This window comes from Cavia porcellus, unplaced genomic scaffold (genome assembly GCF_034190915.1).
Source record: "Cavia porcellus strain 051 isolate PalLab524CR breed Dunkin Hartley unplaced genomic scaffold, mCavPor4.1 scaffold_29, whole genome shotgun sequence".
Classification (NCBI taxonomy): Eukaryota; Metazoa; Chordata; class Mammalia; order Rodentia; family Caviidae; genus Cavia; species Cavia porcellus.
The window spans coordinates 32,933,688-32,959,236 of NW_026947512.1; the positions used below are offsets into that span (position 1 = coordinate 32,933,688).

At 31.1% G+C, this 25,549-nt stretch overlaps 1 protein-coding gene across 4 annotated transcripts in view; it reads left to right on the forward strand.

The window, feature by feature from the left end:
* Brinp3 (BMP/retinoic acid inducible neural specific 3) overlaps window positions 1-25,549 on the forward strand; it is a 363,662-nt gene that overhangs the window by 222,206 nt on the left and 115,907 nt on the right. For all 4 annotated transcript variants that reach the window (XM_063240301.1, XM_063240300.1, XM_063240302.1 and 1 more), the window contains 2 exons: window positions 15,369-15,474; window positions 23,658-23,894. In XM_063240301.1, coding sequence (XP_063096371.1) covers window positions 15,369-15,474; window positions 23,658-23,894 — 343 coding nt within the window. The remainder of the gene's footprint in view (window positions 1-15,368; window positions 15,475-23,657; window positions 23,895-25,549) is intronic.

Sequence of the window (25,549 nt, forward strand, 5' to 3'; positions counted from 1 at the left end):
GCTCCAAAGAAAAAGAGTATGTCTATTCCGAGTATGATTTAGGGAAAAAAAATCTTTTTACCATTGAATTATAAAACATGTAGTCATTTTAAACAGATTTAAAGAATAAAGAGAAATGAGAATACAATTCACAGAATGAGCAAAAGAGAAAAATAAAATAATTCTCGCATGTTTTACTTTTTCAGTATGCTCTCATTTCTAAAGCAAATCTAGTAAGTGCTGTTTTGGATTATTTTTATTTTTTATGGACGCAGCAGAAAGAAACTGTGAATCCAATTAACCTAAAACATGATTTCTCCTATCCAAAAGAAGTGCTCTTCTGACCAGATCTTGGTAGTGACAATTTCAGGGGCATTCTGATTACTCACACCAGATGTGGATGGTAACCCTGGCCCTCGACCCAGTGTGGTCTGTGTCTCTTATCTGTAACTGCCCTGTGGCTGTGCAACTGTCCTTTTTTTCCAACATTAGTACTGAAAACATCAGAAAACTCTTAGCCAATCGTTTAGTAGCAGTATCTCTTTAGATTTTGTGTTATGAAGTACAAAGTTGCTATTTACGGAACACCATGAGTTACAACATTCATTGTTACAGCTAGGAGAAAAATGTCAGTTTTCTAAATGTATACCCATGTAGTTAGAATCCTAACAAAAGCCCGTTTTGAGTTATAGCTGCTTAAGATCACTGTTACATTAAGTTCGGTTGTTTAAAAAACAATCAAAATAGCCTGTGTAGGAGTAAGTTTTCAGTTTTGGACTCTCCATGACCAATCAAATGCTGTACACATAATTTACACAATAACAGTGGTCTAAGCACAAATGGGTCCTGATGCTAATTAGCAACTTTATTTTGATTAAATTGTGTCCAGTTTTTCTTATTTGATTTTACATTACATAGACACTTCAAGAACCTAAGAAACTTCTCTTTTCTAGCCTGGCATATAATTTTATATTTTAATGTCTGCTTGAAGACCATATACATTCTCTCTCTATAGGTTTGCATGTGAGTGACTGTGGGCGGTGTACTTGTGTATTTCTTTATTACAGGATAATTTATGGGATATGAAACGTAGGCCAATTATTGTAGCCATGCCTGGTCTCATAGTAGCAAGTTACAAGAGCAAACTGCTCTGAAAGAATTACTAAAGACATGGTGCATTGTGTTCCTGAATATAGTGTTGGCCTGTCTTTTGAATTACCCTCCTTGAATCTTAATACTTTACTTCACATAAACGTATCTTGGTCTATGTTGTTTCTTGTTCTTTATATATGTTTTAGTTATATACATTTTATAAATATTTAATGGGTATACTGACAATAGTGTTACAATTAAAACTTTTGAATTTCAAGTCTCCAGTATCACTGTTCCTCATAAAAATATCCTTTAGTAGCTTTTAAAATTAAAATTCTGTAAATCAATCATTTTAAATGCTAAATTATAGCATTGTAGGTAAACAGAAAAGAGTAAAGTCAGATAACCAAGTGATTTGCATAGATAAATAATTCAGCACTGTATATGTTTCTCTGTTACATTGTAATTGATTTATTTTTGTACATTTCATATAAAAAGTAATTTAAGTGGCTATTGATTATATATCTCATTTACTATTTTGTACTGCTACTAAATGGTTGTAGCAGGTCCAAGAGCACTGATAATGTCAAATATATTTTAAAAATATATATGTATGTATGATTATATGTGTCAGTTAAGTATTGTACTAATACACACATCATATAGTCTCCATTATCACATAAACATGCAAGAAAAATTGTTTTACATACTGCACTCTTTTTTCATTGGTTATAATTTTATATATGAATTTACATTTCCCTTATAAAACATACCATGTTACCCAAAAATAAGACCTACCTGGAAAATAATCAGCCTTGAAAACTAGCAATCAAATTCCTAGTCCCCATTAGCCTAACCTTAACCTACTTGCCATTGCTAGCCTGTTGCTTAGTGGTCATTGTGGAAGACGGGTAAGACAAGGATACCCTGATTTGGACTGGCATTTTTGATCTCTAGTTTTCTGGGCTATTTTTCAGCTACGTCTTAATTTTTAGGAAACATGAATACTATAAGTAGCAACAAAATTTAAAATTTAGATCTTTTAAAAATTTATTTAGGGGGCTGGGTATTTATCTCTGCGGCATAAGTACCTGCCTTGCAAGCAGGCGGTCGTGAGTTCGAACGCCAATACCGATAAAAATGAAAAAGACAAAAAATAAATAAATAAATAAATGAATAAAAATTTATTTAAAGAAAGACTAAACAAAACAGAAAATGGGTAGAAATAATACATACATTTGAAGAAAAAATAAACAGTAAGAAATCACTAGTTGATGTTTACATACTGTTCTCTTACAAATAGTTGTTTAACATACAAAAGCAGAACATTAAAAAGTGGGAACTCAAAAAGCAAAACTGCAAACAGTTCGATTCAACTGTCCAACAAATACTTAGTAATGTGGTAATCAATCTTATCCACTAAAACATAAATGCAGTTATGCATAATTTCATTTATTTTGAGATTAAACAACTAAAGCAGGCTAGAATCATTCTGAACAAAGAATAATACTACTGCTGGATTTCACATCATGACAGTCCAAGATCAGCACTGGGTAGTGTAGTGTCTTTTTTTAAATTTTATTTAAAGAAAGACTAAACAAAACAGAAAATGGGTAAAAATAATACATTATTTCAAAGGAAAAAAATAAACAGTAAGAAATCACTAGTTGATGATTACAGATTGTTCTCTTACAAATAGTTATTCAAGATACTAAAGTAGAGCATATAAAGTGGGAATTCAAACAGTGAGACTGCAACCAGTTCTGTTCAACTATTCAACAAAAGCATAGAAATATGGTTATTAATCCTATACACTTAAACATATATCAATTTATCTATATCTTCAAATATGTTGAGATTGAACAAATGCAAACAGGGTAATATCACTCTGAACAAAGAATAGTACTACTGCTGGGTGTCATATTATGACACACACAAACTTTAAAATTTAAAAAGCTCTTTAAAATGCATATTTGCATATCTACATTTTGGTTTTACATAAACTTTAAAACTAGCAATATGTATAGCATCCACTTATTAATTTAAAATGAGCTCTTGAAATATTGTGGTAGCGTAAATAACTAAGAACACTTTGAATTATTCTATGACGTAGCGTTATAAAAACTGGAAATAATAGTTAATGCCTGGCAAAGAGGAAAATCTAATAGAGGAGAATATTTAAACTTAATTTTCACACATGAAAGTAACAAAAAATTATAATGAAGAAAAATTTTTACTTGAGAAAACTAAAGAATTCCTTTTATATATCAACTTTCTAAAATTTTCCTTCATTTTCATATTTTAACAGTATGCAACTGTAAAAAAATCCTTAATATCTGAGTGATTATAGAAAAAATTATATTATCATGGTATAACAGAAATTAATCATCAATTAGGTTCTGCTTTTCAAAAATATATTGTGGAATAATATATGTAGGAAGATGTATTTTAGAACATTCATAAGTTAAAGTAGAATGAAAACTAGTTTCATTTTCAATCAAAGATATATTAAACAATGTATCCACAGTATTATTTTTTGTTCATGAAAATTACCCAAGGTACTATATAGCATTTTAACTGATTTCTACATCAACCTAGACCAATTATATTGTACTTCATTGTAACTCTATTGCAAGACACAGGAGGTGGAAGGATGCATTAGATCGATGAACCTAAGGAAAGTTTGAAAATCATTGTTAACTATAGAAAGTGGAAAGTCAGTATGATGTTTAGAGTGCATATTTAACCTGTAAGTCAAGGAGCATTCTAGTCTTATGATACCAAGGTGAGTGAACTACTCTTTAGCTCCAACTAATGAAGAAATGAGACTAGATTTCTAAGAGTCCTGACAGATCTAGAAATTCTCAAAGAATGTAATAAATCAAGTAGTTTTTTATAATAAAGATATATATAGTATCTATACTATACTGGATACTATATATATAGATACTATATATATATATATATACACACACACACACACACACATATACACTACCCTATGGTTATTAAGTTATTACCATGTGCCAACACTATGCTTAATAATATATGCAGGAAGTAAAATAAATGTATAAAAAAAGGTAATGGAACTAATGATTACTTTGCAATTTTATAATTGTTGTCATAAATTATAAGGAAAGCCATTTAGTAAAGAATAAGATATAGGACTTCCAGGAGAACATGGCAGACAGATAGCAGCAGCTACGGAGGCTCTCTGAAAGACTCGGCTTAGAATTCAGGAATGGTGCAGAGCAAGGAGTCATAAGCAGGTGGAGATATGCTCTGCTTACCCAGGAACGAACTGGGCTGAGAGAAACCAACTTGGAATGCAGTCCTGGTGCTAGAACAGGAACAGAGGAGCCTCAGTGTGGAGGCTGGAGCCCGCGCCATTGGAAGCCGTGATTTGGGTTTCCCGCCGTGTGGGGCTGCGTCTACATCGGCTCGGCAGGGAGAGAGACGCGCGGAAACTCAGAACGGGAATCGGCGAATGGAGTTGAAAACAGGACGGGCACGGAGCTGTGCATTGACTTGCAGTGAGGTGAGTGAGAGAAACTGACACTCTTCCCACGGTTTGGGAGACTCCAACAGAGGACATTCTGGGCAGACTTGTGGGAGTGGGGCGCTGCAGCGACTTCAGCCACACATCCCCCTCTCAAGCGGGATTGGTGAGAAGTGCCTAGCCTATGTGACACTGCTGGTGGAGACCCAGTAGGCTAGCACAACCCAGATCCCAGAACCTGAGGGTGGCCTGGAGGGGCAGCCCGCATAGGCTGCCTGGTCTGCAACTTCCTGGTGTGCTGCGATGGGCGGGAACACCTAGCCGGCGCAATTCGATCAGGCTGTGGCTGACAGGGAAGGAAGCTGGGGCTCCTATATATGCTTGCATATATAAGGAACAAAGAATATGGGAAGAGGGAGCAACAAGAAAGACTCCTCGGCCCCCAATCCTGAGAAACAGGCAATAGTGGACACCGCACCAATAGACATAAAGCGCCATCTAGAGAGCCTCATAGATGAGTTCAGGAATGAAGTTATTAATGACCTGAAGCTAGAAATAAGCAGAATAGTTAGAGAAATGCTAAGCACCATCCAAGAAAAAACAGATGGTGGAATGGAAGAACAGAAAATGAGGGGAGAATTGTTTGATGGAGAAAATAGAGAAAGCATAGAATACATGAAGCAGGTTCAGAGAGACTACCAGGAAACTAAAAACTCTATCAAAAATGGGCATAACAGCTTGAAAGAAACCAAGGGCAGACTATCTGAACTGGAGGGCAGATTTGCAATATGGGAAAATGAAATGAAAACGTCCTAAAAGTAACAAAGAAACAAACAGCAATAATACAAAGACTAGAAGATAAGATGATCTGTAACTTAAGAATTAAGAACATAAAAGAAGTAGGGACACAAACAAATGAGCTACAGAAGCTACTCACAGAAATAATCCAGGAGAATTTTTCTAATTTAGCAAAAGGTAAAGATACTCAGATGTATGAGGCATACAGGACCCCAGCCACCTACAACCCAAACAGAGCAACACCCAGGCATATAATAATAAAAATTCCAGAAATTCAATACAAGAACAGAACATTAAAAGCTGTCAAAGATAAGAAACAGACCACTTACAAGGGAACACCCATCAGAATTACAGCAGATTTCTCTGCACAAACCATCAAATCACGAAGAGCGTGGGGGAAATAATTCAAGCTTTAAAAGATAATAATCTCCAGCCAAGATTGATATATCCTGCACAACTATCCCTGGAAATTGATGGAAAAACAAGGTGCTTCCAGGATAAAGAGGAACTAGGGGAATTTGCAACCACCAATTCAACTCTACAGAGAATACTGCAGGATATTCTAAAAAAGAAAAATACAAAGAATCCAGAAATAGTGGCAGGGAGGCCACAATGAATGGAACAGAGAACAAAATGAAGAAGACAAACTGACAACTAATGACAGAAAAAGAGCTCAACAGAAATGAGGCAGAGAAGATTGGATGATAGGAACAGCTATTTTGGAGAAAATGACGTCTTAATAGGTAATATTGATTTAGTATCATCTTGTTTTGAAGTCTCATCAAGCTTTTGTTCTTCTGTCTCCATTGGTCTAAATAGGTTGTATCTTATTGGATTTTATTATGTACGATAGTATAATCAAAACCTTTTAAAGACAAGGAGATTATACAGAAACCATTGTTCATTTTCTGTTAGTTGATTCTAAATACCCTGTAATGCTGTCATTCTCTTAAATGGTTTTACATTGTTTTGATATATTTGATGCTACAGTATACACAATTATACTCAAAAATTTCAAGGAATGAGACAATATGTTAACTACTTTTATGTCAGGATTATCTTGTGGTAAAACACTATTCTGCTTAAATGGTTATGTTTTGATTTGTGCTGTTTTGCAGTTATGCCCTCTTTTATCTCAATCTCCACTTCATTATTTACTTTTTTTATTTTTATCCTTTTAATTAAGGGAAGAATAAATAAAAAAATAGCAGGATATATTATAGTAACCCACTTTGACTTTCCATTATCTTGATTTAAAGCCTTGTATTACTCTCACCATCTTGTTTTTGACTGATGTCACCCTATTCTGTTTTGCTTGATAGTACCAGGTTTGAAAATTTAGGCAACAGCTGTGAAGATAGTGAGATTCATTATGATGCCCATTCTCATTGACTTTTATCTACTTTTGAAGACCTATAATGTCTCCAATGTTTTGGTTTTGTCAGTTTTGTTCTTTACTGTTTTGTTCAATTTTATTATAACTAATGATATAGGCAATTCTATTAGAGATAGCGGGAGGCATTATGGTAACCATTGTTGATCACCTTGTATTATGCTTTTACATTATCTATTATGTCCACCCTTTCGATTTGATTGACTCTGTTCTGTTAGGTCACATTTGGTTCTACTCCCTTCCAAAAAAGTAATAAGAACTGTGGGAGCAACAAAACCCAAAATGTGTAATTGTCATTGTACAAAAGAGAGGAAAAGAAAGTGCTCTAAATGATATAACTGCATGTATATTTAAGTGTATAAGATAGAAAATGATATCACTGAGTTTTATTGGATCATTGAACAGAACTGTTTGCAGTCTCAATGTTGGAATGTCCATTTTACAAGCCTTAATTTTGTGACTTGAACAATTATTTCTAAGATGACAATATGTAATCCATTAACTAGTGATTTCCTACTGTTTATTTTTTTTTCTGTAAATCTGTATAACTTGTATCCTTTCTCTGCTTTTTTTTCTCCTTAAATAAAATTTTAAAAAAAAGAATAAGATATAGTATTTTGAGAGTTTTAATCTAACTCATTGCATGTTTATTAATTTCTAATTTTAAGTAATATTGCTTTTCAATTTGTTTAAAAATAATTGCTTTGAAATAATTTAGCCAAGTGAATCATTAGGGTTTATTTTGAATATAATAAACTATTATCTTTTTAATGTTAAATATTATAATTTATTTGTGATAACTTTGAAACATAATGAAAGGAAATTGAGAAAGTAAGTATCACCAGAAACCAAACAAAACTTTAAGGAACGTATTCATTTATACTTCTTTTATTGCTACTTACAGATGAATGTACTAACAAAAGACAAATTTATTTTTATCACAGATAAATGTATTGTTTGGAAACATAATTACCTCTAAAATAAAAAGATAATAAATATATGAGTTTATTCATAGTGAAACATTAAGTTATTTGTATAATCTCAATTTTCAAATTATGGCCTTGAAATACAGGTAAATATGATTAATCCATCATAATTTAAAATAAATTATTTGAATATTCCCATTTTAATAACTTCAAAACAATTTGTTTCTCTTTCATTAGTTTTCACAGAATCACCTTTTAACATTTTCATTTTTCTCTATTTGGAAAACCTAATCAGAGTAGTGAGCAATTTATAAGGGTAAAATATGAAGATGCAAACTTGGATGTAATTCACACAACTACTCACATGGTTACTTGGTTTGATACTTCCCCTGATATGATTCACAAAGAAAGAATATTAAAACATTTAGATAGCAAATGTTAACATGCACATACAGAGAGATCTGAAAAGTATTCAGATTTGGAAACATTTCAGTAGCCATCATCTTAAAAATCTAGAGCGTTACTGGAACCCAAGAAGTTCCTTCCTTGCCTCGTTATTATATACACTGTCTAACAATCAGAATGTCTTCTAATATCGTTAGTAATTTTCTTCAACATGAATTTTGTAATAATACAAACATGGATTTCACTCTTTATTGTATTTGTGAGATTCATTCAAGTTATTTTGTTACTATCATTAATTACAGCATTCTATTCCTCCCTTTATCTGTACATTATATTACTCATTGCTGTTTTGATGTTTTTCTGTTTGGGGTTTTCATAAAAATTGTACTGCAATAAATCTCTGTATGTGCAAAATGAGTTTTGCTGAATATTTACTCAGTTTTGGTCGGCTGTACACTTGGCTTATAAGCGTGTTTGCACGTACTTGTACAAATACTTTCAAAAATTTTCTGAAGTGATTTTTTATCAGTTTGTGCCCCTTGAAGCACTGAAAGAGAATTTCTGTTCCTTTGCAGTGTTTCTAACATCTGTCTTTTTCTGGTCTTGTATTTTTGCAAGGTACTTTCAATAAGTGACTAACGATATCTTATTATGCCTTAAAAGTTTATCAGCCTGATAAGAACATTGAGCACAGTTTAATGATTCTTGAAATTTTAGATATCATTTGTCAAGTATCTTTCCAAGACTACCCTTGCCAATTTATTATTGTTTTGTAGAATTTAATCATATATTCTGGATATGAGTCATTCAGTGATTGTACAGACTGCAATTATGTTAATCAATAATGTTAAAATACATTATCCTGGAATGAATAACTTTACAAGAAAAAAAAATCCATGCAAATTGTTTTTGAAAAAATAAGTATTAGTCCTCATAGTATAAATTAAGACACTGAAAATATAGTATTAGTCAGATACAGTATATATCATAAATTCATCTCTGGAAACAATGTGGTTTAGATGATTAAAGAATCCAAAGAGTTTTGGAAGAAAGGAAAAGTGTAGAATACAGGATTAAGTATATATGAAGAAAATACACTGAATACATGGGAAAGATTGAAAAAAAATGTGTAGGCAATTACTGGTATAGCAGTATGTGTGGATATTGTCACCAATACCAAATTGAAATACTGTCCACTGCAATCACTGAAGTAGACACTTCTATCAATACAATATGAGATAGGTGAAATATCCTTTTAATTATGAACATTGTTCTTGTGGTCATTTGGGTAAAAGATGGTCTATTCCAGAGAAAATGATTCTCAGAAGATTCTAGATTCTTATTTTAGGCTTAATAACTCTTTTGCAAATGAGCTATATTACATTTACCAACATGTTAGTGTTTCAACTTCTATAAAGGAATGTAACTGAGAAATTAATAAAATATTATTTTTAATGAAAGAGGCTATGAAAATATATAAATCAAGAGTTTTGGACCTATGAATAAAAAACAGTGAAGAATAGTTGCTCAAACTTTCAATTATTTTCTTGTTGAAGAAGAGGGTGCAGATAAATAAAAGCAGAAAAATATTAGCACTTGTTCCTTGGGGCTAGTAATTTATCACATTGCTTGAATTTCCTACATGACCATTTATTACTTTTGTTGTTAAAAATGACAGGTCGGAACAAAGAAGAATATTGCTGTTCTCTATGTGTTCTTGTCATAAAACCAGTAAATAGTTGATAAATGACAAGTCATTGAAAAAGGGAATAGACACAGACACAGCTTTTGAGAGGGTTAAAAACAAAATACATTATTTCCACTTCAGTATTTGGTAAAGTTTCTAGGAACATTATAAGAATTAACAATGTATATTTTTAAGTATAATATACATTTTAAAGGGTTGTAGCAAGTGATGTAATATTCATAGGACTATGCATTTATTGTCAAGAATCAATAAACACATCAGTCAAAATGATGAATTAATATTTTGTTTCATGTTGAGAAAGGTTTAGAGCCAAAGCAGTTTTAATTATCTGTATAAAATAATGCATATGTTTTGTATAATTTTGTGAAGAACATGTACATTTTTGCTTACCATCCAACTTGACATGAATAACATTTTCTCCTTTACTTAGATTTTTTGATAGATTTTTAAATTATAATCTATACCAAAGAATAAACTTTTTGTTGTTATTTTTATTGATGGTGTTGTTCTTTATTACTTTAGATACATGAACTTTCAAATTTTCCTTAACTATTATACCTACCCTAGTGCTATTTACATTCTTCTTACTATATTATGCTTTAGTTGTGTGTTGAAGTAATCTTAGTAGGAAGTGTGCATAGTATGGTTCTAATGTAATCTTGATCTCAGATTACTAAAGTGCAGGTCAATAAAGGACTATATTAACATATTGTGATGCCATAAGAAAAAGTACTATGACCTTGATTAAGGCTTTGGAGATGGATAATTTTCATGCATTTAAATCACATGACCCCATGCATTACACATTCTTTACAACAGTAAACATTTAGTAATCTGACACATATTTGAAATCACTATGTTGGAATGTTAAGGTCTTCTCATAGATTATCTCAATTTACCTTCACAACACACCCATCCTACTCTGTAGAAAATTTATCTACAGAAATTTAAACTTCGAAAAGTTCCCACTAGTATAAGTGTTATCCAAATATACTCATTTTGACTTACTTTTAAAAAATAATTCCAATATTAGAATTTGTTGTGGAAACACTTTATATTTATGAACTCTAAATTCTGACAATAAGATTTTTAAGTGAACTATTTCCATTTGGGAATCTAAATGTTTTTATGTTTAGTTACTCTTCAATTTTTTTGTTGTGTTTTTCTTTTATGTTTCAGATTGGTTTTTTTCGACTAGTAATTGAATCAATTTCAAAATTGCGATGCACATAATTAGCATAACAACCTTAAGGCAAAAATCAACTTTGAATGTTCAAGACCGAGAGAAATTTGATGCAGAGTAGCAAATATTATTCATTTTCTACTGAATCATCAATGTACATTGTATTATCTTCTAAGTAAATTTTAATTTATAGCATATTTAAATCTATATTTGTTTATATATCGATTCATGAGACAAATGTTTGAATCAAGAATTTTAATTTTTATGCTCTGTGTAAGGTTCTCCAAATATGAAAATAATAGCCAATAATTCATTGAAAGTAGGTGAAGTGGAAAGAATAACATATATATGTATTATGTATATATATATATATATATATATATATATATATATTGCATTCTTACTTATTTTTTAAATGTAATTTGCATTCTGTTTACACAAAATGTCAGGAATAGAATTAAAAATACTCTTGAGATACTTAAAAGATTATTTTTCCTTAAATTTTTTAAAACTATCAAATTTTCATCCCACATCCCTCTCTTCTACATCTTCAAAGCCATATACTCCAGTTTCCTTCGCCTGGCCAGCCAATCAAGAACATACAGGTTTGCACATGATTTTCATTTACATCTGCTTCCTAATGTAATACCTCAGAGGCCATCCTCTTTGTGTTCTAAGCTGTGTGTCCCTTTGCTTTTAACATCTCCTGTCCCATTAATAAACAAAGCAATTTTCTCATCATGTGTCCCGTTTCTCTAAACTTTGGCTACAATTAGTAATGGATAATTTGCCACATTTAATCATTTTTATGCTTAGCCATTGAATAACATCTTCTTTCATATATGGAGCACCTCAAATCAGACTTTCATATATCAGATGATGATCAAAAGTTCAACCTTGGGGCTGGGAATTTAGCTCAGCAGCATAAGTGTCTGCCTTGCAAGTGTGCAGCCCTGAGTTCAATCCCTGGTACCGATTAAAAAAAAAAAAAAAGACCAAAAAAAAAATCCAACTCTTTGTTGGCACATTTATATACTTCAATTTTGGCAGATCGGTACCTCTACTGATATGTTTGTTTAATAATTTGTCACTTATTTTTCCTTTTATTTATGTTAATTTAATTATTACACTAAAATAAACTTTGTATGGTCATCTTTATTACTGCTGACATTATTGACACATGTGAGATCTGTAAACATGATACAATAAATAAGTAGGCTTATTGCATAGAATCTGATGAGTTTTTAAATTTTTATATCAAGTTGTACAGAATCACCAAATTCAGCTGTAAGAATACAGATGAGCAAATAAAATTAGGAGTGTGACGATGCACTTTTATTATTGTAAATGGTGAGTGAGAAATGTGTGCAACATATATATATATATATATATATATATATATATATATATATACTGAGACATTATAACCAGGACATTTATATACTAATTATTTTCCCTTACACTAATATCAAGACACAGTAATGATGGACCTAGGATAAGAGAGACACCACTTAGGATACAAAGGCAATATTTATTCTCATTCAAAAATTAATTATAGCTACTTGGAAGGTGAGACATGAATTCAAGGCCAGCTGGGGAAACTAAGCAAGATTTTTTCTGAAAAACCAAAACAAAGTGATACAATATTGCCTTCCAGTTTTCAAGATATAAATGTGTATGCTCTTAAAGCCAATTTTGCTTAGAAACATGCTAGAAATAACATGTGTAAGAGTTTGCATTATTTCTGCATGTGTTCATTTTTATGTATTGAAGGCATTAAATTATATTGCTGGATAAATATTTCATTTGATGTCTTTTAATTGTCTCCTGTCTTTATTTGATTTATACTGAGATTTCCATATAAATGTAGACTAAAATAAAAACATGTATATTAAAGATAGCATAATAAATTGCTTGTCTTAACAAAATGAGTTGTTATTTTTATTATCATTATGGGAGAGTGACCAAGATATAATTCAAAGTCATTGTAAATTAGGAATAAGTAATACCTTACTGGTAATAAACCACATTGTCAACTGTCAAGGACTTAGCATTTGGAAAATATGATAGTTTTCATGATTCAAATTATGTATAAACATCATACATCAGATATTTATGCATCTAATTCTCTATCTTTATTTATTGGCTATGATTTTGATGATCCCTATGTTACCAAGGTCATGTTAGAAGTAGCTGCTAAAAAGCAGACAAACATACTCTCTCTTTCTGCTAGGTACTTCTTCTAGAGTGTCAACTGGCTCAGACAAATCTCTTAGGTGTTTTCCACATTGGTTCTCTTTTCATCTCTGTCTTAACCTTATTTCTTGCATAATAATTTTATTGTTTTTTTTCTTTTGATCATTATATATTTTCATTGTGTTATGACCTTGCCAATTTTGTTTTTCATTATTTGGGTTTTAGATACATCTTACTGCCACCGCCTAATTCAGGGTATCATCTTAAACACAACTTTGTTCTTTACCTCGGTTCATTTTTTCCTCATTAGCTAGTCTTCTATAGTTTATGGTAAAGACATACTAGTGGTATTTGAAGGGCAAAGGAGTAAATATTTTCTGTATTGTGGCTCTTGTAATCAAGTGAATTAAATCAAAATATTCATGGTAAACAAATTACATGACAAATTGGAAGTCAGTAATGACTGTGTAAAAGAATAAGATAAGCGACAAAGAAAATATGGTTTAAAGAAATACATATACAAATATTGATAGTGAGAGCAGAATATATAGTTAAAAAGAAATATCTTTCGTATACCTTTCTGCTTCAAAATGGTTTTTTAAAATTTTATCTTAAGGATTAATTTTAGTCTAGTGATTAAACTTTAGATTCATAATTTTCTGATACTATCCATCCCAAGAGATCAAAGGAAAATTCAGTCCACAGTATGGGATTTCTTAACAAAGTACTAGGACTGTTCTTTGAAAACCACAGTTGCACAGTAAGATTTGAATATTTAAAACATGAAGGAATACTTCATGTGGCTACTTGAAGGACAGATACAATTGGTTTGCCAAAGTTGAGAAAACTTTATGTGGTAGATTGACAACTCGTGAGCAACTAGCTGAACTAAATCAGTGTGGCCCGGGGTATGGAAGGCCGACCTGAAGATTATTGCCAACAACATGAAAAGGAGACCTGCAGAGGAACAGGTTGTATTGTTGATTCTCCTGTTGCTGTTGGTTCTCCTGAAAGAACTTGCAGATCTTTCCTAGTATGAAATTGGCTGTTCTCATTGTCATAGGAGATCAGGACATTATCACTGAGAATGGCTGCAATTCACTTTGAGGGTAGTTTGGTTCTTACTCTGAGCATCACAAAATGGTGTACTGTTCAGTCTCCAGGAAAAGCATATACACTGGCTTCTTGATATGAACTCAGCTGTTCTCATTACAGGAGTTCAGGACCTCATTGTCACTAAGGATGGCTGTGGTACTTTTCAGGGCAGCTCCGGTCCTTACTTTGAGCATCACCTCCTGGCTCCAGTGCAGAACCCTCATCTACTGGCACAGATCCTGCATTTCCCTGGCTTAGTCTTTCTAGCTTCCACTTCTGACCTTGGGGCATTCCCAGCACAGCTCCATGAAACAGACTTGCATGAGTCATTGTCCTGGGCTCTAGGCCTCCAAATGGACTTGTAGGGGTCATTATCATGAACGCTAGGTCTTCAGCTGGACTCATGCAGAATACTGCCATGTGATCCAGCCACTCAGCAGGATTCTTAGGGTTTTTAGTGTCTGGACAGATTTCCAGCACTGTGTGTGCGTTTGACTCTTTGGGTAAATATAACAAAATAATTGGGTAAATTATGTATCCTGTATTAAATTGTTTTCCTTGCTAAGCCTGACTACAACACTTTTATTCAAGGTGAGATGGGAGTTGCGATTTTATATAAGCAAAGACATGGAATTAAGATCACGATGCCGTTAGAAAAGTGAAAAAAATATTCTTAACCAGAAGAGTAAAACAATAAATCAGTTTTTAGACAGCAGATTAGCAATGGCTTCAATTTATTGAGATCAAAAAATGCAACTTATATGTAAGTCAAAATTCTATCTTAAATAGTATGCCATCATTATAAATGACCTAAGATGAGTTGTATTTTGTACAGTGACCTAAGATGAGCTATATTTTGACCAATGTAGTCTTCCAATATTTTCTCAGAAGACATATGCCTACCCAAGGGATAGAAAATGAAGTTGAATGAATACTGCTCTTCTTTGTACTTAGGCACGTGTATTACCGGTGTGTAACAGATCTTAAATCGTTCAGTGGATTAACCATCAAATATATGATGTGTGACTACTATGTTGTATTGAGAGAACATTGTAAAGTATGACTTATATAATAAAGTGGGTTTTTTTCACCAGGTAACAGAAACACGGACTGGTCCTCTTGGCTGCAGTAACTATGACAACCTAGATTCTGTCAGTTCTGTTCTGGTTCAGAGTCCTGAGAATAAGATCCAGTTGCAAGGTATGTAAGTAAAATTTAATTAATTCTCAATCAATTTTATTAATTCTTGATAGTTTTCATGTTAAATTATCAATATATAATTTCTTTTTTAATAAACCAGTCACACACACACACATGTACACATACACACACAACATAGATTGTTAAACCACTTCAAAAAGGCTAGTTTCATAATTTTTTAAAAAAATAAATAGTTTAAACATTTGCTACACATAGATTTCTACTATACTTATGCATTTAATTACTTATGGTATTATCTCAAGGAGTACTTATTTTTAATAGGTTTTCCTAACATTGTTTTTCTTAAGTACGCTTGGAAAAGATGTGATTACATGTTCTGACTGCATAAAAGCTGTTTGGACTTCACCTCTATGCAGTCAACAGAATCCTTATTTCTGATATGTATAAATATGCTTGATATTAACAAATATTTATATTGACATTGTTCTTTTATGGATATTGATGTAACGAGGATAGGGAGTCTACTTTTCTATTATCATAAAGTATTTTGACTAATAATTCAACAGAGTGTTTTTAGATAATAAAAATGAATAAATACGTATTGTCTCCTAAATGAACATGAAGATAAGCAGTTCTTCACCCTTAAAGTGAAGAAAGGTAATGAAGACAGGTATTTACACATATAGTAGCAGAATTAGATCAAGAAAAAGATGACATTCTCTAAAGCAATTTGTATACTTAAACAGAAATTTTGAGATATTATTCTGTAGTATATATTTTGGAATTTTGTAGGTGACAATTATTTTTATTGAGTTTTCCATATAACTGCTGAATTTTTTTCAAAATTCCACTTGTTCTCAACTTTCGTGCCTTAATAAATGTAACTACATTGTCTTGTTTAATTAGTCAAAATGAACGAATGCCATTTATTTTGAATTGTAAACAAACAAGAAACTATGCAAATATTTTAATACATTAATTGCTAAACAGTTTATCAATATTAATTTCAAAGCTTGCAAAATATTTTTCTAATTTAAGTTGATGCTCAACAGATCACTGTTACTTGTAATTCTCTTCGGCTGATTCCTTTTTAATGTATGAATTCACTTTCCATAACAACACTAATTTTGATCAAAGATGAATAAAAAGTTTTGGACTTATTCTGTTATTCAAATTGATTACTTTAAAAGACTACTTATTAGCAAGATGTTGATTCTTATCTGTTTCATTGTAAAGTTTCAGAATAATTGCATATTTTAAAAACAAAAAATCAGCTGCCTATCTTAGAAGAATTATAAAAGACATAGACAAAACATCACATATAACTTTTCTATTATTTTCAAATAATTTTACTCAGAATCTTGCACTTTTGTCTTCTATTTTTTTCTACTTGCCAAATATGTGCTTTAATTCTATGTTATATTTTTATTTGAATCCCTGAGGGTGGCAAAATCTTTCTAAGTTCATCTTGGGAAATCAATTTCAAGATCCTCAATATTCTACATATTCTGAATTTAACAACTACTTACAGTCCAACTCAGAATCTGTGTTTTTGTGTGTTTGTTTGTTTTGCTTTGTTTTTTGTACCAGGAATTGAACTCAGGATCTTGTGCCTACCAGGCAGTTGCTTGTGCTGCTGAGTGTATACTCAGCCCCAGACTCATTTTTGTAATATGTTTTATCCTATTAAAAATGCAAACTGCTTTACATTTACCAGTCAATATTAATACTGTTCATTAATTTGAAGAGGAAAACATTGAGATCACTACTTGGGGCTCAAAGTACTGATAGTCTCAAGGAATCTTACTAAAGTACTAGTTTAGGTCTTTGTGTTGATATTTAGCTACATGAATGCATGGATATGGGTGAAGATTACAGAAAGACAAAAACTTTTTGTTTCTTGGAAGAATGCGAATTTTTAAAATCAAAATAGGATTATTTGGGGACCTTGGTAATTCAACTTTATTACTGAAAACCTTCTAGAACTATGAGGTTTCCTGTAAAAATCATCTTCCAAAATTGTGCTTTTGTAGAAGAAAACAAAAATTTTTCTTTAGGAAAGTTTTGTGAAAGCAAACCAAAGAAAGCATATAATTATTGAAGCCAGACAACATTAGACAAAACTTTAGAGCAAAATTCCATGATCTGAGTTACATAAGAAGTTGTTATTTCTAATTTCAATATAACACATTCCATCAAAAATATGCAAGTAACACATTAATTTTAGGTAAAAGTGGTGAAATCAAATGGTTTTTGATAGTGAATAAACTGATTTACTTACTTGTTTGAATTTACAATTTGGCTTTGCCAGTAAAGTTACAGAGAGGACATTTTTCTAAAAACTGAAATTGCTCTGCCAGTGATATAGTTCAGTGATATGAGCACCTACCTGGGAGGTGGGAAGTCCCGAGTTCTATTTCCAGGAAAAAAAGAGAAAAAGAAAAAGGAACCTGAAGTCATGCTTACAAGTTCAAATTATGGAAATATAAACATAAGCATTAAAAGAGAGTTTTGATTTTAGATGTACAAGTTTAGAAGAATTATATTTCAAGTGAGTAAAATTTATGCTATCCCACACTTTTTAAGCATGACATAATGTGCAAGTTGCTTCTAGGCAAAATAATAACAGAAGTAATTTAAATTCACTTAAGTCTTGGTAGTGATTTTTAGTAAAATTCTCAGATTGTGACATCCAAAAATCTTTACAAACTGTGTGTAAAATAATTTTCAGAACAATTGTTTCTAATTGACATTGGAATAGGCCATTATAAGTTTGTTTATTATGTTTTAAAGTCAAGTCAGTATGTGAGATTTTTGGCTTGCTACAAAATTTGACTTATATTGCTTCATAAAAATTCTTTGTTCCCCTTTATAAAATATAGCATATTAATCACAATTAATATTTTCAACAATTTGATATATAAAATTGAGAAGTATGAAAATGATTTAGGTTGAACTGTGAAACTGTCAGTCTAATAAAATGAGTAGAAATTGGCAAGGGATGTGTATTATGTGATTTACAAATTATGTTGTTAGCAAATGTATGTGCATGCATACATTTTTAAGTCACTGACTTATACATCAGGGAACTATGACCAGGATTAAAGAAAGACATGGATTAAAATATTATATTTAAACAAAAAATACATTGAGGTTGTGAAACAAGATTGCAATTCAAGTAGGGAATACATATCTGGGCATATATATATGTATATATGTGTGTATATATATATGCATATGGGCCTATATCTATCTATCTATATATATATATATGAGCTTAAAACTATACATGCCTGTGCCATGCATGTATTTTATATGGATACATGTATATAATACATGTATGTTTATATGTATTATATATTATATATATATATATGTAGTATACACACTAATATTCAAACTATATTTTTTATCTAAATTATATGGCAACTCACTAGGATTAGATTCTGCTTCGTATGTAGAAAAATGGTTTAATATTGTTATGTTAAGTACTTTACATGTTTCTGTTTAAAAAATACAGAAATTACTTTTGAAATCTATGTTATGAAGTAGAGAAATCATAATTTGAAATTTATTCATGTTTGAAGGAATAATGATTTTTCCAAATTATAAGTAATATATAAGTAAAACAGCATTGGAAACTTCAACTGGTCATCTTCTCATAGGTTTTGTCGTATTTAACATGTTATTGAAAAGTATAATCAAGTTATTCTGATGTTTATCATCAGTTGTATAAAATTATTTTAAATTTATTTAACAAATAGTACTTCTTTTCTTTCGCTTTTAACATTCTGATTTCCAATTAAATACGTTTAAGATCTTTCCTTCAGGATATACATAACTTTTATGGTGTCTTCTGTATGTTATAGCCTTTTGTCTTTTAATTATTCTACATAAATATATTCTTATTACAAATTTCTATTTAATGATTTTATCGTCACTATTTCTATTCTGTCAATACTTCTTATTTACTTATTCTAACATGCAGAATTTGCATCTAACTATTATATATTATATATATATATATATCTTATTTGTCAAAAACAATTTTATTTTTCACATTTGAATTTATGACTAGAATTGTTACAGTTAATAATTGATGTTATTTAAGTTATTTTCTCCTTTTATAAGCTCTACATTTTATTACCAATTTTTATCTATTCAGATTTTAAAGAGAATTCTAAATCATTGAGGATGATCTTCTCATCAGAAAACTTTTGTTTTCAGCAGATTTCGTTAATATTTTATTTATGAAATCAAAAGTATACAAGTATCTTTAAAAATATACCAAATATAAAACCCGGATTTAATAGCAAATCATGCAAGCATATACAGTAGTCTAGCATTGAATCTACAAAACAGGCTTTAAAATACATTAATTTAACACTATTCAAATTGTACTTAAACAAGAATTAGTGATAATATGATATGGAATGCAGTTCACGCACAGCAGCTAGGAAGCCTTAATACATATTTCACTTAATACATATTTCATCAAGATACATAAGACAAAAACATGAAAACATGAAACTGACAGGAAAATTATACATTAACAAATATTATTTTAAATTTCAGATCATTTTTTCAGTAATTAGCAGCCAAAGTATACAGAGAAATTCATAATAGAAGAGTTAAAATGAGCAATCTACTTTTAATTGAACTTATTTAAATTATACAACTATGCTTTTGACTTGGTGAAAGTTAATGCTTTCTTGATTGGTCTGTGTATTTTTTTTTTGTGTGTGTGTGTTTGTGTTTCTCTTTCACTGTGTAATTCTTCTGAGTTCCATAAAGCAGGAGGAATTTACTGTCTCTGACATGGCTAGTTCAAAGCGTCAGCTTTTTACTTTGTTATTTTCCCATAGAGAAAATATGTAGATTATTGGGCTCACTTTTATAAGATTCTCTTCTTTCCATGTTAGCCCCAGAAATTCTGCCTTATTAGACATTTGATCCTTTCAAGAAGGTTATATTTAATATTTAAGCAACTTTGCTAGCTGTTCCCAGTGAGAATTTTTGTTCAAAACAATCTAGTGCTCAAACACTGAAAATATCTACATTTTATTTAATAGATCTCAGCACGTGGAAGTTACCTGACCCATATTCTAGGTTTTATTGTAAACTTCTAGGCTCCATACTTCTTCAACTGTAGCAATAGGTCTACTTTCCCTAATGAGAATGTTATCAGTATTCCTATTCTTTTGTTTTTGTACCTTTTAGAAATGATTTTTGTGGGCAGCATACATCTAACTTGGAGTAGTTTACCTATCTCTCTAGGCAGCTAGTTTTACATATGTTGATTGTAGGACTAGAAAATAGTGAAGATTTGAGTGGAATTCCCCAAGTCTGTTTTCACCAAAGTGTGTGTGTGTGTGTGTGTGTGTGTGTGTGTGTGTGTGTGTGTGTGAATGTGCATGTTTTTGTGGTTTTCAGAATGAACGATGGTTAATTTAGCAGGGTATGTGAAAGATACATGATAGCAGAAATGCCTGTTATGTGTAAAACTAAACTCCATATAGTCTTACAATTTCTCCCTCAATTATTTTTCTAGATTTCTCTATTTCAACAAAAGCACTACCATCTATGTATTGAAAGTTGTATCAATGCAACAATTTTCTTTATGATAATTTTATTTCATGAATTATGTATTTTTTGGTTTATCAAATTGAAGTTGAAATGCATCAGTAGCACTAAAATATGTAACCCAAACACAATTGCATTTACTTTAGATGTTTTATTGAATATATACAGAGACCTGACAGAACTCAGGTACTGTCACAGATTCATACTTAAACAGTCTGATTAGAACTTGGAACAGTCTTTTCATAAGAAATCACTGGGTATTTAAAGTGTGCAGTGATTTGGTGACCAACAGAACTACATATTTAAACTATTTCTTGATTTATTTTCTGATGCCTCTGAATCGTTTGACATACTTTACTTGCACTGCATCAAATAATATCTAGTAGATTCTCATTCCTTTTCTATCATGTAATTTGTCATTGTATCAGCATTTTCCTAGTTTGTATTTTTTTGGATTGTCTTGGAAAATGTTCCTTTTCCTCTTTATATCTTTTAATTGCAAATAAGTAGATCTCAGCATGTGTTACATGGTGAAAAGCCATTTAATCCAAATGAATGAAATCCATGCAGTTCACATTTCACTGAAAATTTATTTTTCTAATAATATTACTTTCATTGTTTAGCCAGTGTACAATGAAATATTACTTATTGCTAATTTCATTGTTTAAATTTGGCCTACCATTTATTTTAGTTAATTTTATGTGTACATTATAGATACACAAGATGATAATACTCACCATGGAGAATTTGTACCTGTACATAATATATTTTGAATTTTCTTTTATTCCCCTTGCCCTCAACTCTTCATCTCCTCCTCCCTTCTTTATTTACAACACTTTCTTTTTTCTTCTAGTATTTTTTCTTCTATTTTCCTTCCTTTCCCTTTCCCACTCTGTAGCTCCCCTTTCCATTTGAACATTTTTATTCCATTTCACAATATCTCTATTGTATATTTTGGTCCTCCATTACCTTTTTGCTTTCTCACACCAGAAAAACATTGTTGTTTTTAATTGCCTACTTTCTAGTCATTTGTGGGTCATGTTGTTAGTGTGTTATTCCTTTCACATGAGCCTTAAATGTCTCAGTGTTAATGAGTCATAGGTCAATATGTTCACGTTCAAGTCCTTTCTTTCTCCTCTCTCTCTCTCTTTTCCTTTCTGTTTCTCTTCTCCTCTTTCTCTCTCCCTCCATCCCTCCTTCTCTCTCTCTCTCTCTGTCTCTCTCTCTCTCTCTCTGTCTCTCTCTCTCTCTCTCTCTCTCTCTCTCTCTCTCTCTCTCTCTCTCTCCCTGTCTTACTCTTATTGAAATCAGGGCCTCACATACATGTCCTAGACCAGTACTGTATAACTGTGCTACACTCAAACCTTAAAATTCTGTATTTTAATAAAAAATTCTTACACTTTTGAATCTGAAAGCATTAGTTAACCAATTAGTTACATCCAGAGAATTGCAAGTATCTCTTCTCAGGTGGTCATTAAATGATATTCCATAACATTATGACATAGTTAAAGTTTCATTTTGAATAAGCATTATTCAAAATTCACTATTCAAAATGCTTATTGTTCATATTTATATCTAATATTGCCACTATTTTGTAAGTAGCATATGTTCAGTTAACTATCTTTTATGCGAGGCAAAATAGAAAACAATTGAAATAAAAATATGTAAATCCCTAAGGGACTTTTTTTGGCCTATATATATGAGATTAATGTGAAAACAATATCTATTTTGTCAATACATTTGCAGAATGGTTTCCCACAAGTTTCAATTCATATTTTTTTATTAAATTAACCTCATAGGTAATAATAAAGATTCAAAAAATCTATTTCCTAGTGAAGGAAACAAAAGTTATGTTACAACAAAATTCCATTTTATTTTTACTCACTGATTACTTTGACTATGTATATTATTAAGTTTTTAGGATGCAATTCTAAAATCAGAACTGTACTTCTGAAATGCGATAAAGTCTCAAATATTAACTTCATAGTTTTCTTACATTTATGATGCATTTATGAAGCGACAGTGACTTTATCAAACTTGTGTCTAGAAAAGTAATGAGCTATATCTCGAGGACTATCTTCATACATGCCGGGGAAATGAGCTGTGAAGTAACTGCATCAGCCCATCTGCTCCTCTGGAGTTAGTGTTTGCTCCTAACAATTGTTATATGAGCAATGTGTTAGTGGCACAGGATAAGCTTTACCAGGGCTCTTACCAGGACTCTGTATCACAACCAATTGTGTTGTATTTGTGTTGATGTGGGCTGATATTCTGAGATAAATTTAAAAATTAAAATTAAAGTTGAAATCACATGGTAGAAAATAAATGCACATACATATTTTCAAAGATATAAGAAGATTTGTTTTTATATAAAATAACCAAATATTGTGATTAATTTTATCAAAAATTTCATTAAATAAGTTTATAAAATTTAGATATCCATCTGCACAATTTCTGTAAATCCACATTCATAGTATCAGCCTATTTAGTGAAAGAATCATAAATCTTTTAATTTAATGGATAGGTAACTTTTGAATGCTGTGTTAAATATGCATGGTTTGTTAATGCAATATACTAAAATTTGAACAATCTTAACTTTCTTTGACAAAACAAACTGATTGATCGCTTTGGTTTTCAAGGGCTTCAAGTCCTCCTTCCAGACTATCTTCAGGAGCGTTTTGTACAAGCAGCCTTGAGCTACATTGCCTGCAATTCAGAGGGAGAGTTTATCTGTAAGGATAATGACTGCTGGTGTCAATGTGGTCCCAGGTTTCCAGAGTGCAACTGCCCCTCCATGGACATCCAAGCCATGGAAGAGAATCTCCTTCGCATAACTGAAACCTGGAAAGCCTACAACAGTGACTTTGAGGAATCAGGTAAGATGTAAATTCAATAAAATATCTCCATGCTTTGATGAAAAACTGTTGAAGATACTATTTTGTCATTTTGAAAGAATCATTCCTTTGTTTAGAAGGTTTTAGTTTTTAAGTATTCTTTAAGCTACATGTTTACTTTACCTTTATTACTGGTTATCCAGTATTTTAGTGAAAGAATGTACACAGCCAAATGCCATTGATGCTAGAGGCTAACCTGCTCTTGAATTGCTATGTTGTCCCTTAATTCATGAATTTTCTTGCCCTCTCAATATTAGAATTTATAATCTGATACTTTGTGCTTTCTGGAATTTTCTATGGGTCTTTCAATTTCATTTGTGAATCAAAATGTTATATCCCTTCAATACATGAACAGAGTCTTATGAGTGCTGTCCCTCAAATGATTGATTATTTTGTAAACAAATTTAGATGCATTTGGACATTAAGGTATATGGATTTTATTATGTTATCTCTGAATTTGTGGGAGTTCACATATATTTTCAATATTGTTTCTTATTAGCTACATAAACCTTAATATTCAACATCATCTTGAATAAATAGTCCATATTTTGTAGATAAGTGGATGTATATAGGTATTTACTCTAAATAAAGTTTAAATATTGATAAGACCATGTATATTAATGACAATGAATGAATAATAGAAATTTCTTCAGTGTGGTGAGCATTACAGTGTGGAATATAGTCAAAAGAATTAGGCATGCATAAATTTCAAGTGAGTTAAAAGAAACACAAAATTATGGAATAAAGTGGTAAGATTTAAGAAGAGTTAACAGACTTAGTTTGTATTAAGATAACTTTTGAAACATAAGTCATTAAAGTATTTGCATTCATTAGAGCAAAGAATAGAATGGTTGTTATCAGCGGCTGGGAATAAAGAAATGGAGAAATATTTGTCTAACTTTACAAATCTTTATTTAGACTTTTGAAATAAGTTTTTGAGATTTAGTGCCTTACTTTAATGGTAGCATATTGTGCAACTTAAAATTACTAGGAATAAGTATCAAAAATTCTCATTAGAAAAATATGTATGAATGGTGGTGGATATGCTAGATAGCTTCATTAAGTAATTCCTGATATAGGCATACATCATAACTTCACACTTCTAGTATACATCATAATTTCTTTATATCAAAAACATATGCAATTATAATTTAACAATTTACAGTAAAAAAGACATTGAAAAGGGACACCTTAAAAGCAAATCGAGTGAAAACAGAACACATTTATCAATCTATGACAGATTTCAAGGCATAAAATCCATTGTTATTCCCTGGAAAATACTGTTATTCCAGAACCAAGCAACCAAAAGAAATATTTGCAGAAATATTACATTACAGTGATATTATGGAGAACTTAGGGTGTCATAGGTGCAGAACCAGTTACTACTGACAGACATTTTCCTGATTTAAATTCTATGTGCGGAAAGGATTAACTAGTTAAACTAATAAAGCCTCCAATACTAGCACTGAGTCTTCTATTTAGATAATCCTGAAATTGCAAATACTACAAAGTTTCTAACTCAAAGTACTCTAAGTCCACATTGAATATCAGAGAAGTGAAAATGATATGTGTCTATCAAAAAAGGAGTGGATAAGAAAAATGTGCTACTTTTACACAGTGAAATACTATTTTGTCAT